This window comes from Tympanuchus pallidicinctus, unplaced genomic scaffold (genome assembly GCF_026119805.1).
Source record: "Tympanuchus pallidicinctus isolate F22 unplaced genomic scaffold, pur_lepc_1.0 scaffold16, whole genome shotgun sequence".
Classification (NCBI taxonomy): Eukaryota; Metazoa; Chordata; class Aves; order Galliformes; family Phasianidae; genus Tympanuchus; species Tympanuchus pallidicinctus.
In genome coordinates this window covers 13,459,917-13,477,432 of record NW_026294679.1, presented here as the reverse complement: position 1 = coordinate 13,477,432, position 17,516 = coordinate 13,459,917, and the positions used below count along the sequence as shown (strand labels likewise).

The 17,516-nt window shown below is 38.2% G+C and overlaps 1 protein-coding gene across 5 annotated transcripts in view; it reads right to left on the bottom strand.

Moving 5' to 3' along the window:
- LOC128078031 (gamma-aminobutyric acid receptor subunit pi-like) overlaps window positions 1-17,516 on the bottom strand; it is a 41,106-nt gene that overhangs the window by 22,232 nt on the left and 1,358 nt on the right. For 2 of the 5 annotated variants that reach the window (XM_052677837.1, XM_052677832.1), the window contains exons 2-3: window positions 13,729-13,817; window positions 8,135-8,238 (exon numbers count right to left, since the gene is read on the bottom strand). In XM_052677837.1, the coding sequence (XP_052533797.1) occupies window positions 8,135-8,238; window positions 13,729-13,817 (193 nt within the window). Of the gene's footprint in view, window positions 1-8,134; window positions 8,239-8,502; window positions 8,645-8,921; window positions 9,034-9,465; window positions 9,573-13,728; window positions 13,818-17,516 lie in introns of those variants that run through there. The other 3 variants (XM_052677835.1, XM_052677833.1, XM_052677834.1) reach the window with 3 other exon arrangements.

The following is a 17,516-nucleotide window of genomic DNA, read 5'->3' as shown; positions in this document are numbered from 1 at the left end:
CAATTGAGTCAATTGATCTTTATGCTTACCATTGTACTCTACCATTAGAGGTAAAATATTGTTAATACAGCATTTAAAATAGCACAATTATTACAGGTACACTGTGTCAAAACTTCAGAAGTCATGAGATTTAAAAAATAAATGTGATTTATAAGCTTTTTCCTGTCTTAGTTTGCTTGTTATCTTACAGATTCCCGTATGACCTCATCAGAGCATAATATTGCCAATTGTCACAAACATTTGGAACAGGGAGCTCATCATGCAAGGCCAGTGCTGATCCTCTCTGAGAACAACATAGCATAAAGCTATCTGTGAGATGTGGCTAGAAATAATAAGACTCTGCCCTACTATCACATTTTGTGTTAATGGTAAGAACACATTTATTCTTGCCTCATTTAAGGCAGTGCATTTTAATGAAAATGTTGATTAGCAACACTTCAGTATCATCAGTGCATCAATAAGTGCATCAACGCACTTAAGCTCAGACCAATTGTTCTAGCAGCAAATTGCCTTGCAGTTCAAGTGCTAACATGCAGTAAGAACAAAACTGATCTGTATTCCTAGCCCTGCCAGTCTCCACAGTCCAAATGCTTCAGCTGTGCATTCAGCCTGCCTAGAGCCAAGATTTCATGAAGAGTCAGCAAAAAATGCCATCTCCTCAGATATTTTAAGGAGATATTTGCCACATGTCAAAGTGAAAATAATACTAATAATATAACTGCATAGCCAACAGTAGTATAGCTTTCAAAATAATTTATTTGATAGAAGATAACTAACATAGGTTCCAGAAAAGCCGTAAGCAATTCTCTCAGGAGATTCTGTTTTTCTGGGTCAGTAGGGAATGAGGGACATACTTGAAGGCCTTAAGCATTGTAATCCTCTTCCCTAGTTTTTAAAGTCTCTTCAATAGACAGTAGGGTATGAGGAAGAAAAATGGCAGAAGGATTGCTGTTGGCTAGATGTGGTTGTGGGATCCCCCATTTGTATTTCTGATCCTGGGAATTATAAAAAAAAATAAATCTCTTAAGAGGTGATACCACTAGGTGAAGGAGAAAGATTTCACTCTATGAAGGTGAGCTATGGCTTTGTCATGTCGCAATTAAAGCATATAAAGCAATAATTTGTGGAAACAAGGCCAATGAGCTTCACACTCCTTCATAGACTGAGTTGCTAAAGCATGTGTGCTTCCCTATGTAGCACACCAGCAGTGAAGGAGCAAACAAACAGACACTGAGCGAAAGCTCAAGCACTAATTCCAATTTCAGGAGTAGAGTCTGAACCAAATGACCTATAAAGAAAAACAAGTAAGGCATCATGATTGAGTACAACCCAGAAAAGGTTTCATAAAGCAAAGGATGAGTCGTGCTTGAAGGAAACGGTTGGAAGGGACCTCTATTAACATTAGATGCTGAGAACAGCTGAGCTTTAAAAATTAAGTCAGAACAATATTTACAGTTAAAAAGATATTGGTTTGGTCTATTGGGGGGGGGGGGGGGGAGGGAGAGGCTGGTTTATTTTTATTGGATTTTTTTAGTTGCTTGGCTTTTTTTTGTGGGGAAAATATAATTTATGGCACCTTACTAAATAAGTAAATCAATGACAACAGTTAGAATGACTCTTCTCATAATTATCTATCAGGGTTTCCTCTGGACTTCCACTGAAAGCCCTCCTGTTGACAACTTCAAAAACAGGGCAGTAGACCAGATGAGGTAGTCAGTTCATACATTTCCATGTGTTTGGCAGAATTGTATGTATAACAACAACTTCAGAAGAAAACTACAGATCAGAGGAAATCTGAAGTCATGTTTTGTCATTAGCAAATTGAGTCTTAAAAGTTGACTGATCTGGCAAACATACACAAAAGGGTCTTGTTATAGAATCAAATTTCAAAATCTAAACTTCAGTATAAGTTAAAAATGTATGTTATGTACTGAGATCATTACTTAATGCACTTAACAGATATTAACAGTAATCCCACATGGAAAAGCAGACTGAATAGGGGCAGATGCACAATGAAGAGTCAATAGCTTACTTTAAATTTACTTTTGGACCACTGCAGTGATCACAATCTGTTAAAAGTTTGTACCAACAAAGCAAACCACCACCAAGTCATTTATGTCTTGCAACTCCAAAGACCTACTGCTGAAATCAGTCAACAACATAAAGAATAGCTAGTGCTGAGCCACAAGTGCTTAAATTCAGTTCAAGAAAACTTAAAACAATGTTGGTATTCAGAAATTTCTTAACAGAAATGGCTATTTGAAAGAATACATCAAACTCGCAGTAATACTAAATTAAAAATATTATGGGACTTCTAGATAAAGCAATACATTACACTTGGATTTTGTCAGTGTATTTAACTTCCTACCACAAGACATCTTTCTTGACAAATGTATGTTATATGAAATGACTGAACAGATGAAGACAGGCCTTCTGACAGATTTCAACTATAATTGTTAATATGAAGACATCAGAAGACAGACCCATTTCTAGCAGGAATAAGGTTCAATTCTATTTTTTTGCATCAATGATCTTTAGACAGTGATGCATCTTTGCAAATACAGTTTATGGACACCATAAAAAATTGATGGGGAAAGTAACATTAGTAGCTTAAATTGTTTGTAAAAAAAAAAAAAGTATTAAAATACAGCCAAATGTAAGCAATTAATATGAGGACAAATAATGCAGGCAGTATGTATAAGACAGGAAACTCTCTTGGCAAGCAGCGCCTTTGAGAAGGATTTAGTGGTCGCCACGGATAATCATTTCAACATGAGCATTCAGTGTTATACTCTGGCAAAAGTACATTCCAACAGGGAGCAATACATAGACTTAAGTTACCTTACAATCTAGACTGTACTGGCAAGGCTGTTATTAGATTGCTGGGATGAGATTTGTTTCCCACATTTCAAAAAAATGTGTAAACAGCATAAAGAGTTCAATAGAGAGAGACAGAAATTTTCCAGATGAAAAACTCTGGAACTGTAACATGAGAGTTTATAATATGGATATTAAGGAATAGCATTTACTGAGCTCCTCCAAGAGGAGACAGTGTCAGTAAGCACACAGAGAAGGCACCCAGTGATACAGTACTACATTTGCTAACAAAGTTCTCAGTTTGTGTATGATAAAAACAACCTGAAACTTCATATTAGCTGATTTTCTCTGATTGAACTTAAGCATTGATCATCATTCAGAATGTCTAGAACTCAGCATTTCAGTTTCAGAATTCAGTGAAATCTGTCCTGTAGCAAGCTGGGCTTGACAGGGGTAGTCTCACAGTCTTATTTCCACGGGAAAGGAAGGAAAATCTACATTACTGTCCATATGCTGAAGTTTATATTTTTGCATCAAGTCATGCATTTATTAAATCACAAGTCTTAAGGATTCAGCAGGTGTTCTGTTTCTGTTTTTTTGTTTGTTTGTTTGTTTTTTTTCCCCCCATTATACAAGTGGCCACATTTTTGCCTTTCACTGAAGGATTAGACATGGCTACATCTGTAAACAGGCTCCAGAGGAGAAAAGCTAATTGGTACATAAAATAATATTTACTTGACAATTATCTGGTATTAATTTCTTATGTGCCCTCTGAGCTTGTCTCACCAAATCAGAACTTCTCAGACAAGCTTAACATCCCAGCATCTCCTGATATCTTCGGGGGTAAACATTAAACTTCTGAGGACCAAACTGCCCTCATCTAATTAAACTAGAACTTAATATAAACAATATTTGGGAAAGATGTGGTGCCCAGGCTACATGTAAGATTGGACCAGAAGACTTGATTGGCTTTCTTGAATTTAAACCTTGCGATCCAGAAAAGTATTGCTCATTAAAAAGCAATGGAAAAATGATCTTATAAATGTGGTTTAGAGTAACTGATTTAAGGATGGCACTTCTCTGTACTACTTGAAAGTAGCTTACATATTCAAACACACTTAGCTGTGACCTTTTCCTAGTCTCTCTCTTTTTAATTAGAATACTTAAATTATCACATTCAATCACAGAACAAAATCTATTTGTATAAAGTTATTTACAAGATTTTATGCATCCCGTAACAACTCCATGAACCTGAACCAAGGCTCACTGAAGTCAGCAGGAACTTCTCATTAATTCAGAGAGGTTTAGCACAACACTTAACTTAAAAGATCATTCTACACAGTTTCAGCAGAATTTTTAAAATCTACTTGTCCAGGTGCAATAAAGCGCTGGGGTTATGTAGCACATTTAAGGAAAATAACTGCGCATTTTGAAATCCCTTATGTTAGCTTTTCTAAGGAAGACTTCCTTACCTATCTAGAAGACTGTGATGGATATTACACTGAGAGGCACTATCTACTAATACTAGTATAAAAATATTCCATTTCCAGCCCAAAGAACAGCTAAAATCATTCTTCATTAGGCAGTGTTTCTAACCTATTAACAGAACTTCCCAAGCCTATTTGTTCAGATTATCTAGGACTTGCTTGACAAAACAGCTCAAATTGGAGCACTAAAGTGCTATAGTTAAGAAAATGAAACAGTAATATTCAGATGACAGAAAAGACAGGTAACAAGTCCAGTTAGGATTCCTGCGTATCAAACGCTATGTGAGAGTACCACTGTAATTTAGCAACTGGAACGTGCCACCCAGCACAGAAAATGTATTGACTATTCAGTCAATTTTACATGTCTACGCATTCTTGAGGTACTAAGCCTGGCTTTATCTTATCTAATCTAATGTTAAGTACCCTAATAAGGTGTAGAGATGGGAACAGCAGTGTCTGCTCGGCATAGCTGGCCGTGCTTTGGCAGCAAGGTTCTGCAGGGATGACCTGTGTGGGAGGAGGCAGCAAGATTAATCCAGAAATCTAGGAAAATCTACAAAACCTACTCATTCTAATCCATGCAAGAGAAGACAATTTAATGTCATGCACAGTCACCAAATTCTAAGGAAAAATATCTTCACCTCATTAACTTGGGTTAATTTTCAGAAATATGCAAATCCTGGCACAAGAACTAAACGTAAGCATAAACATAAGAACTACAAGCTGCAGTAATACTTCCTTGACAAGTAAAGATTCCTTTTCCCTAAAGCCAGAAGAAACAGAAATTTAAAAAACTTCATTTTATTATCATTTGTTTATGCCCAATGAACATTTTATTAACTAAAAACTCATATTAAGGAGTTCAGTAGCACTGATTTTGTTAGAATATGATTATATTTTGGCAGCATCCCGTCAGAAATCTCCCATTCCCTGCCTGAAGAAAAATTTCAAGGATAAATATCTTTGAAATTACTATGAAGTACATTACACTGAAAAATCAAGCCAACCTCTCGCTCTCTTACCCTTGATAAAAATCACATTTCAGTGTTAAATTTGGCAGTTCATAGTTGAGAGGCAGCTGAACACAAGCTAGAATTGTTCCCAGGTGGCCAGGAAAGCCAATAGCACCCTGGCTATCATAAAGTGTGACCAGTAGGATCAGGGAAGTGATTTTTTTTTGTACTTGGCACAGGTAATGCCACACCTCGAGTGCTGCATTCAGTTTTGGGCCCCTCTCTACAAGACATTAAGGCACTGGAGCATGTTCAAAAGAAGAGCAAAGCCGGTGAAGAGTCTGGAGCACAAGTCTTACGAGTAGCATCTCAGGGAAGTGGGACTATTTAGCATGGAAAAAAAAGGAGGCTCAGAGAGTCCTTACTGTTCTCTAGAACTCCCTTCAGAGGACGCATATTGAGATGGGGTTGGCCTCTTCTCCTGGGCAAGAGCGATAAGAAAATAGGGGATGGCCTCAAATTGTACCAGGGGAAGGTCAAAGTTGGATATTAAGAAAAGCTTCTCCAAAAGAATGGTAAGCATTAGAACAGGGAGGCAGAATCATCTTCCCTGGAGGTCTTCAAGGGCAACTGTGGTACTGAGGGACATGGTTTAGTGTGCACTGTGGTAATGGATCAATGACTGGACTACACAGTCTTCAGGGTTTTTTCCAACATTATGGATTACATAGTTCTATTATAACACCCAGCTAGCATTAAGCTGAAAATGCTGTAGATGCAAACAAGTATCACCATCTAGTTTTATGACTGGTCTCTTCGCACATTTATGAGTGTATTTATCCCACAAATAGATCATATTTCTGCACATTTCTGAAAGTAAAGGAATCTTGGACACAAAAAGGGAGACAAGCATCTTGAGAAGACTGGGTTCAAGCTGTCAGCTGCATACATTTCTTCCCATTCCACAGGAATACTTTCATGCACTTTATACAACAAATATAGACTTCAGGGTTAATGCTCATATACACTCTGTTCATTTTCCTAGAAACATGACTTCCCTCCCCATAGTAAATCAGTACTGACATACTGATGCAATTGGACAGGCTGTTTCAATAGTCACTGCCAAACAATCTTGAAAAAAGCTGCACAAAATTGGGATCAACCTGGGTCATCCTAACCTAAATTATTTTTATGAAATCATCATTTTTTGTGAAACCACAAACTCTGCATTTGCATCTGGCAACAGTAAAATATATTTTTCAGAGTGTCAACCTATTCTTTCAGTAGTAGAGTGATTGTACATCCATCAGACTTCGGGACACAAGTGTTTGCATGCCTGAGCTCCGGCCAGCAGCAGTTCTGACAACTTCTAGGAGTGCTTGACTGGCTCTGATATGACAGGCTTGGGCTGTGTTTGAGCTCCTGTGGGAGTTCCAAGGCAACTGAGAAAGCCCCTAGCACCCTTCTGAAAAAAAAAAAAAAAAAGCACAAAAAGAGCTACAGATTTACTGCTTTACAACAGCTGAGAAAAGAATTCTGTTAGCATTAAAAAAAAAGATTCATATCTCTAAAGTGCTATGGTGTTGGTTAACCAAGATAACAGGGTTTTGTATTGCAATTCTGTTTGCATTCTGCTAAAGTATATCCATAAGAGCAGTGCCAATGCATATATATTACCACACTAAAGTAATGAATGTAATAACTAAGTTCAGTGGTCACTAATATATTTCTCACTCTGCAACATCTCAAACTGTCATTCATTTAGTTGTCATTATTACTTTCATCTTGTTAATAATTTCATGATTAAGAAATATCTAAAAGCAGCTGTATCAGCAGTTGAGACAATTACAATAAAATAACCCAATAATTGTCTCTCTCCAAAATATGGGCTTCCTCTTAATATTTTATGGAATTGATTCAAAAACTGCCCTTGGCAATTGCCCTTAGTGCACAGGCTGATAGTCTAACCAGGTGTTTGGACAGCAAGAGGTAACAGCATGGTCTGAGAATCACTTTTAAATGGGATATAAAGGCATATAAAAAGCCTTAACTCGAAACCCTCAACATTTCTGAATTTCTATTTTAATAGCAACTGCCTAGCATTCATTGTGTAGGTTTATTTTCTGATAGATATGTGAAGCTGAGCATCTTTCCAATGTGCAAACTACTTTCTGAGTTCTGCAGCTAGTCCAGGCAGAAATCTATCACCGCAAAGCCTGCAACTCCTCATCAGTATTTCTGATGCATTCAATAGCCAGAATCGGGCAAGGAAGGTTCACTAAGACTTCAGATGTGCAAAGATGATTGTACTAGATATCAGTAACATCAGACTTTGTGCTGGAGACAGGTAGGAACACAGATCTTCCAACCTGGTGGCTGTGGTCTTCCAACACAAGGAACTCACATTTTCAGTTAATTTACCTCTGCAGTTCTGAAATGAACCCATTCAGTGATCTTTAATACTCAAGGCAATTCTCTTGTGCATGTAATAGATGCACGTGGTACAAGGTGGGGAATAAGATTTGCCTGTGCTTTTGTGAGCAACATGATATGTAGCACTTTCTTACCTTTAAAATTTCCTATTGTTAATATTTTTGAAATTATGATAAATTACATTTTTAAATAAGTTCTATAGATGCCTCACTGAGGAAACACAAGCATCAATAACCAAGTTTCCTACAGAGTTGGAAGTTTTGTCTGTGAATGCCTGGAATACATACGCTTTGGGCCACAAAAACTATTACACTATATTCTACTCTAGATAAGGGCATCAAATATAATCTGATGAATTGCTACCAAACAGCAGCACAGAGGAAAACATTTGATTTTATCACTGATTTTCAGGCATGAGTTTCATGACAGAGCTTTTCTACTTACTGTCAAAAAATGGACGTAGATATTTGTTGTATCCTTTTATTATATTTTGTATGGTTGGGGGAAGAATTTCACCTTTTCCTTCAGCTTCAGAAACCTGCACAGACCTAAAAGAAAGAAAGCGAGGATGTTTTTAAAAACTACCATCAGTTATAAAAAAGATTATGTTCCAGACCAATACTGTATTAGGGTCAAGGTTACTGATGATTATTGCAGATCATAACACATAAACTATTTGCAGGTCTGCATTTCACAGCACTGCAGAAAAAAACCATTCTAGAAAATACCAGATTTGACAAACTGTGTTAATTGCTTATTTACAAAAGATACTGCTTTCATATCCTAAAGCCTAGCACTTCTTTGTATCTCACCTGAGAAAGTGGCTCAGTCTTCCTTAATGCTTTCTCTGTAAATAGGGCACTAATCTAGGAATGTGGGTGGGGTGTTGATTGTCTGTTGCTGTACTTAAAATTAAGCTTCTTTTTACATAATGAAATACATTCAATTTAGCTCCTGGAGGGAGACAGAAACCAGCCTCAGAGATTAGTGCATAAAAACACTTCTAAAAGCCTGCTTTTACAGCAACATTTTTAAATAGGTTACAGAAATAACCCTGTTGGGCAAAATCAGTGAGGAATAAGAATACACACCACTCCTAAAGCAGCTACAAATACAACATTCATCAGCTAAACACAGACAAGTAAATACAAAACTCACCTCTGCATTAAGGCCTCTACTGTAGCTTCACACAGAGGCTGAGAACAAGCAAAGACAGTGGGAAGCCACTCACCTCGGGAAGCCTATCAGGCTGTGGGCAGAGGCTCTGACAGAGAGCAGCCATCTGTAAATTCATCAGAAGAATGTTCTACAAGGGATGGGGGCTCATCCTCCCCCCAGCCTAGCTCTGCCTCTTAACTCTTCTTAGCAATATAGGAGCACTAGCAACCCAGCCCTGTAAAGAAGAGAGCTAGGCTTTTTGGAAAAGAGTGTAGTGCAAAGCCATGGCTAGGTGAGCACCCAACCTGGAGCTTTCTTGCTTCTGCCTTGTTATTACTCAGCTTCCTCTTCCTAATCCCCTCAGAGCTGCTCTTAGAATCTCTACTTGCTCTATTTAGCTATATTTCTGGACCGCCTATAGCCTTTCATAATGCATTCCTTTGACTGCAATACTACTATGTTTTCCAGCAAGTTTGAGCAATTCTGCCAGAAAGGAGTGGATTTCATCTAACTGCAACGTAACACAACAGAAAGCACAGCAAAGACAACAGAGCAGCCAACTCCCAGGCTGCAGCAAGCTCAACTGCAACAGCCACAGAAATAAAGAAGCTACTTACCTTCAGAAGGCCTAAAATACACAAGGATCTCCAACAAAACATCCTTGTCTCCACTGCCAACACTTAAATAAGGCCTGGGAAGGGGTGGATCCTGGCTCCACACCTTCCGGTCACTCAGATACATTGCATGCACCTGAGCTCCCATAGGTTGGTCCTGCCTTCCTACCAGCTGCTCAATCACTGCTTCAAGCCATCACTTAGTTTTTCCACTACAAGCAGTAATCCAGTCTTTCACATCAAGATTATAAAATTACAGAATCACAGAATGTTTGGGTTGGAAGGGACCTCAGAGACTGTCCAATTCCAACTTCCAAGCCACATGCAGGGGCGCCAACCATTACATCAGGCTCAGATCCCCAAAATCTTGGTTTGAAACAGTGTCTACTGTCAACCTTTTAGTGCTGTTATTACTATTTAATTTTTTTTCTGTTTACTGGACCCAACTGCCACATATGAAACCAGTTTTAATCAGCAGCCTTTTGACTTAGGGAGCTCATCTAATTTTTACTTCTCTTCTTTTAGACCAGGCTTTTATTTCGTTATTGATAAAAGAGAATTTCTCATCGTTTACTTAAGGGTAGACTTAAGTAATAAGGACTGCTTCTTCTTAAGCTCTTTTTTGTCTTAAAGAAAGTCACATTGAGTTCAAGCGTGCATATAAATAAGAATGTTAGTTTTATATCCTAAGAATTATGGGAATTAGAAATGCATTTGAATTTAATTCATTTCTTAAATACTCTACTTGTAACAGACTTTCTTGCTTTTGCAATTTACATTTAATTTCAGTGAAGTGCTCAATGAGCTGCATGAGTTTAATTTCACAATTTTACCGGATTGCTTCTGCATAATTTTCACATTTTGTGAAACCATAAAGAAAAACTTGCTGCTTTTTCACTGCAAGGGTATAATATTGTTCTGCAGATCAGCATGTGGTCATAGAGTGGTCTGTTGTGTTGCCCTCATAAACACCAATCTGCAGAAATAGATCTTGAATATTTGGCATTATTTAGGCTGGCAAGTACTTTCCTTAGACTACTTGTTTTATCTCCCAGGACAATTCTTGATTTCCTTTATCAACATACGATGTGTAGTCTCATGTTTTTCTCTTCTGTTGATTTTATGGTTAAGAATGAACTTTTAGCCAAGGAAAGGTTGCTGTGAAGTAACTTATGCACTGAATTAACAGAGTTTAATTTATTGCACTATATTTTGCCATATAATCATTTAGAAATCCTATGCAAGAGAAAACCTGCTGTCTCTCCAACTTGAGCACAGTGCATTGCTAGATCCCGCTCAGGTAACTACCAGCATACTCAAAAGCAAACTGTGATGAAAGGCAAAGAACACATAGATGTTACACGTGTGAAGTGCTTTAGCTTATCTACATTTTAGCACAGGATGTCCTGATTCCTCTAAAGTGCTCTTCAGTGCTCATGCCCTTAGTCATCACTAAGCAAGCGAGTTTATACCCGTCTGTAAGAAAAAAGTATCTATTACATGGCCTTGTGCAGAGATTGCAAAGGATGACAGTAAAATCTAAGGCTGTTTCTTCTTATACCTGTACATCTTCTCATCATTGCATCTGAGCTTCCCTTTTATCTACTATTATTTTTTTTAAATCTTACTACGTGAGTGTTCCATTTTGTCTGTTTTCTTAATGTATTTAAAATACACTGGCACACATTTAATTGCCTTGAAATGCCTATTCCATCCACAGAGGAGATAATATGCTTTTATGGAAAAAAACTTGAACATATACACATATAATTTAACATTCCAAACTTTCTGTTCTGGGTTATCAAGGTATAACAAACATATTAAACTCTTTGGGCTCAGTGGCCCATAATGGCATCTGTGAAAGTTGAACTATAATGATTTAATTTCCTTTGCTATTCTTATGGTTCAGAAGATGTAATATTTAACAAACTGGGCTACGTCTGGAAGGTACAATTGCTTGTTATTTAAGACACAGTCAACCTAGTGACTTAGTAGAACTAGGTAACCAAAGGGGGGGGGGGGATGGAGGGGCGAGGGAGCATCTGCCCTAAGCAGCAGTACATATCACATTTAAAACAAAAGTACATTCAAGACACATGTGCAGGAATGTTGTTCCTGGCTATTTCTCATCAAGATTTATGTATCATGAAAGCGGCAGAAACACCTCAGAACTGAGAGAAGGGAAAAGCAAAATGCCAAATACAGTCTGAGCGAGCCTTTGAAACGCACCCCTCAGAAAAACTGGGCCAAAAACTTCTTCGAGGCAATCCACTGACAGGCAAAGGGTTTGCAGACACAACCAAAGGTGTTGCTTTTTGTTTCACACTAGACATGTTCAGGGATATTGGCTTTTGCATTGTCTTCACATATAAACAGCAGCAGGATCACCGACATCACTGCTAATTTCTCCACTTCAAAGCATTCTGTGCATTCCATGGCTCTTTGTTTAATTGGCAGTGTTGAAACAGTGGCATTGTATTACCACTTCCCAGGTATAGGAACAAATACTTAAATAATGCAAGTGGTCTTTAAGTTAGACAGAACGTCAACACCCCAGAAAGTCTTCTGAATCCAGCCCTATAATCTTGGGCTGGCATTCTTAATTTGAAACATCTCTCTTGAAATGAGTGGGAGCTGCTCTTGGGATCAACTCCTGTCTTTAAGCTGTTTCTTGATAGTGATTAAAACTGTGAGCTCTATTGATTACTTTGATAAATTTGCCGTACATTTATTCACCTCTTACTTATTAATAAAAATATTTCTGGAAAAATGATAATCCACATAATCCACTGGCTACGGATTTTTTATACACGTCTTTCTACATATACTTTCTACAACATAACTTCATATTGAAAGTGAAAATAAGAAGCATTATTCAGCGAGTTGTTACTCAGACATTTCTGAAATGTTTGTAGTTAGAAGGGACCTCAAAACTTCCCCAGTTCCAACCCCTGCCATACGCTGTTTGCCAGGTCAGGGCCCAGCGCCCCATCCAATCCAGCCCTGAGAACCTCCAGGGATGAACTTCTCTCAACAGTTTTTTTCAGTGCCTCACTGTACTCTGAGTAAAGAATTTCTTCCTAACATCTAACCCAAATTTCCCCTTTTTTAACTTAAAGCCATTCCCCCTTGTCCTATCACTGTTAGACTGCATAAACATTGATCTCTTTGCAACTTTACTAATGCAAAGCCATGATTATTAGCTACATTGTGTAGCAAGTCACAGCTGACAAGGTAAAACTGAACGTATTCTGGGCAACAATGTCTGCATAGCACTGCAGAAGGCAAAGGAGGGAGAGGTCTTACACTCCCCCTTAGGAGAGTGCTACTTGCCCTCACCAAGTGAGGCTTTATCTAAAAATGTGTTTGCACATCAACTTGAAAGTAAAGCTCAGGCAGAACCTTATCATGAGGTATTTACTAGGAGGATAAACAGGCAAGGTATTTCTACAAAGAGAATTGGCTAAGCAGGTTTTAAATATATTTCAGGTAGTTAAGGATGGTGGGTGTAATGTTGTTTAACCTGCCCATGCTTGCATTTTCTTATTAAAGTTGCTTATAAAATATGTTCCTTCCAAAAGAAGACATTTTTTTCATTTTTAAAGTGCTCCATTTCTGTCTTATGGGGCTTTTTCTTTTTTTTTTTGCCATGGCAACTGCACTGTTAGCAGGATTATTTGTACGTGAGAGGGATCAGTTGCACCTTCCAGTCTAACGCAATTCAGCTTTCCTTAAGAATTCACAATTTCATCTACAAAGCATAGTACACATTTCAACCAGGCAATTCTTAAGACACTTTTCTTTAGCAGTGAGTTCACAAAGATGACTTTGCTACCTCAAGCTTATAGCACATGGAGGTGCGCTCTATGCCTCTGCCCTCAGGCAAGGTAGGTGCTTCAAGAGAGCACCATGCACCCCTCTGAATTTGCCAGTGTCTAATATGATATTCACACTCTCTACACAGTAGTCCTTCATTTGAAGGACCGTTTGATCAAGTTCATTTTTTTTTTCCCCCATTGGTGTTCTCAGTGAAAAATATGTAAAAGGGGTGAAGAGGATTGATGGGGGGATTCACTCCTGTATTTTTGTTATTAATGCCCAGGTTAGTTAATGTTTAGAAGAGGGAAGGTTCAACTATCAAGTAGATTTGGCTTTACCTTGATTGGCTTGATTACCTTTTTAGCTCTAAGCTGACTGACGTTCTGATGAATCTATAACTGATGTTATAGATTGAGGAAATAATAATTTTCAGTAAATATTTCTTACCTACACAGCACCAAAAGAAAAAATGCATCTAAGCTGCAGCATCTCAGACTGCACATTGTCAGGTCCAGCTTCAAAAGTTCTTGCAGCTCCTAGAAGGGAAGTGAAAGAAAAAGATGCAGTGTTCATGTTCTACAATTCATATTTGCATCCCAAACATCCAAATTTCACAAGGTTTTCAACACAAACAGGAGGAGTTGTACCTTTAGCAGCTGCTGCTAGAAATGTATTAGTAAATGTCTACAAGAATTAAAACTCAAAGTTAATAAAACAACATGATGCTCAGCCTAGATTTAATTTGCCAGCAGAAACTGCATTCCAGTGCACAAGAACTCTTTCATTTTTACATTTATCCTTTCAATATTTGGAAAAGTAATTGTTTTGAAAAACAGCTGCAGACATATGCAGGAAAATCATAAGCACCTTGAGTTTTGCCCGTGCTGTTTCCAATTGTGAGTGAGTGCATCCCTGGCATATCAATGTACTCTTCAAAATGAAATACCAAACCATTCATTTTGGAACTCAGCTGTTTTGGAGCAACAACTCTGGTCCATGTGCAGTACCAATACTTATGATGCACATTATAGTAAGCTTGTAGTTAATGAGGAAATACTGTTGCAGCAGATAAATTAAAATGATAAGTTTTTATCTCTAGCTATGTAAAAAAAAAATCTGTTAACTGTACATAAATATCCACATTCATCAAAATGTATGGCAGAGGCAAGATGCTTTCTTCTGAATGGAATTTCTTTGCTCTTGTCAGTATGATTCACAACCATAATGGTTATTTGAAAGTAATCTGTCAGCTCTGTAATCCATTTCTGGATGAAAATAGTATCAATCAAAATGCTTTAATGCAGTCATTCCACAGATTTGAAATTCTCTGGCTGTTCAAACTTTTACTATATTTCATAGAAGCATAGAAACATTATTTGAAAGATTTACCTGAAAACTAAACAAAAAACCCACAAACATCAGACAGAATCAGCAAGAGAATTGTTAAATGTTAAATACAAATGAAATACCTCTTAGATTTTATGAAGGGAAAATCAAATTACACTATTTTCAGTGTCAAGAATGAATTTTTATAATACCACTAAGATTTTGTTGAAGCTTTGTTTTACTCTCCTTCAGCTGGCCAACACAAAATGCTAGCTCCCTTCTTTTGCCCTTCAGTAACCTTTGGCTTAGCTCATAATTCAAGCAAAAGCAGCACCACTGCTATTTGCTTGAAGTAACGCCATTTGAATAGCATCTGACTTGCAACAGTGGTAAGTGGCAAAATAGGTTGCTACTGTCTGCAAGAGCAGAGGAAAGCTACTTGAATGGCTTTTTAAATACGCAAAAATATTCAACATCTTGAATATTGAAGCATACACCAGCCTGGTAAATATTAATGTCAAAATAAATCATCAGCTCTTACACTGACTTCCACAGAAAATCATGCATGGGGCATTATGTGAGCCTGTAATAGGAAGATACAGCCCAGCTGAGCAGATGGTGTTGTCAGAACACTGCTCTCCAAAAGCCGTTGCTCTAACAGCCCTGCTTCGTGTCGCAGTATCTCTGCTGTGGAGCTCATTCTGGATGGTTACTTGCTAGATTTGCTATCTTTATCTCACAGGATAATACACCAAAAATAAGAATGATCTTTCTGGTTTCCCAGAAAAGCTTATAATGACTTCATAAAGCCTCTTTTATATTTAGCTTTTGAATTGCTACTATGAGCCCCTAATATGGTTAAGATCCTTTAAAAGCAGATTAAGAAAACCTATGGATATTTCTGTACTCATTTTAGTTTTTACAGTGCTGCAGATCAAATGACTGAGTTAATTACTCATATTTCTAAAGCAACTAGCTTGCCTTCAGATCCATTCCAACTTAGCAATTGTATTAAGGGAGGTGCATTTTATTCAGTCTCTAACACATGGAAGGTCAAACTGATTTTGTGGTAGGAGGATTAGTTCTGTGTGCTGGAGAAGGGAGAACGGAGAGCTAGGAGGAAGAAGAGGGTCTCTCTTCTGCATAAGAAGTACTAACAGAGAGATCTAATTAGCACGTTAACTGGCACCCATCACTACCAAGGGACACTGCCAGCAAGCCAAGGAATACAACTGGGCAGTACTAAGCTCTTAAGCAGCTTCACATACAACAATTAAGCTAAGTGTATGCATCACTGCTGCAGTTGCACACATGTATGCATGCACACAGTCTATTTTTTAAAGGGCTTACTGAGATGTTTTGTTCCACTAGCACCTGTCTTTTTGCATGCTTGGGCATCTGGATTTCTTCTGTCATGCATTTACACACTTTCAGCAGGATTTTTTCCTGTGTATGTGAGCCTTATTAGTTATTGGTATTTAAAGCTACTTCAACAGGAGCCATAATATTTTCCTCTTTCCTGTAGCCTGGAAAAATGCACATAACCTGTTATTTGCATGGACCATCAAGCCATTTGGTTTTACCAGACATCACACACAATCCAGGTTATTGTGCACATACTGACACACCTTTGTGTACTAAAGATTTCAGGAAGTAATGGAGGTGAAGGTAATAAATAGCTGCTCTCCCTTCCTATATAATGAAGCAACAGTGATTTCTGCTTTGACTCAGATCAGATTAAGACTATAAAATAGTATCCAATGTTTCTGGCGTTTCTCCTGAGAATTTGGTGTCTATCTCAGCATGAAAGTGGATTACTTGAGTTTCACAAACCTGAGAATGAAACGAGATGAGGCAGTGAGCTGGCAGAGGAAGTGGCAGTATCTTAAAATTTCACTGGAAGTTAATTTTGTGAAGATGAATCAAAGCATGAAATGCCTTTTATACTGCAGTATCTTATCCACAAGCAGAAGTGTGGAAAAGACTAAAAATTACTAAAGGCACTTTGTCATATGGTAAGGGCCATATGCCTGAATTCCCATGGTTGCTGTTGCAGGCATCTAAAATCATAGAACTACCTAAAAGTGTTAGTAGTGGTTTTATAGATAGCATAAACTGAAGTAGCGTTGCCGTTGCTTTGACTTCTGCACCCAAACATCTGAGTGACAACCTCCTAGAAGCGCTTGGCTGACGGATTCAACCCCAAAGGCAAAGGCAGCCAGCTCCCAGCCCTGCTCTGCCTTCTGCCCACGCTGCCCACCACAACTGCATCACAGCCAGTGCATCTGGACACTTTCTATTCCGTCTTCCAGTTGTTAAAGCAGAATGAATTAATTGTAGGGAAAACAATGGAAAGCTGAAAATGATAAAGATGCAGTGGGAAGAAGGGAGTTAAATGCATGGGGGCAATCATGATTCAGAAGTACAGGGGGAGATATAGAAAATCCCAGAGGATGTGGCTCCAGTATGACACCATCACTTCCAAGCTCTTTATTCACTCTTCATTCCTGCCTTTATTTTTATATATTGCCACCTGGAAGTGGCTTCTGCAGTTCTTATGGGCAGATTCCTTATCAACTCCAAGCTGTGTGGGATATAATCCTGTGTCCTCCTTCACTTGTGCACAAGCAGCAAGTGAAAAAGAAGGTTAAATCTTGCTCATCGCTAGGTGAAATCAACTGCACACAACTGAGCCGTAGTCACAGCGTGATTTGTTTGTTTTTAATGGATCAAATTAGAAGGAATAAAACTGGGCAGCAGCAGATCTCACTGGGAACTGATGGATGTGAGTGGACCAATGCATATGTCTGCATCCTATTACAAGAGGCCCCCATTTATTTAGCTGACAACTGGCTGCTGGCACACCAGCTAGCTTGTTCCTAAACCCTAGGCATATCTCTAGCCTGGCA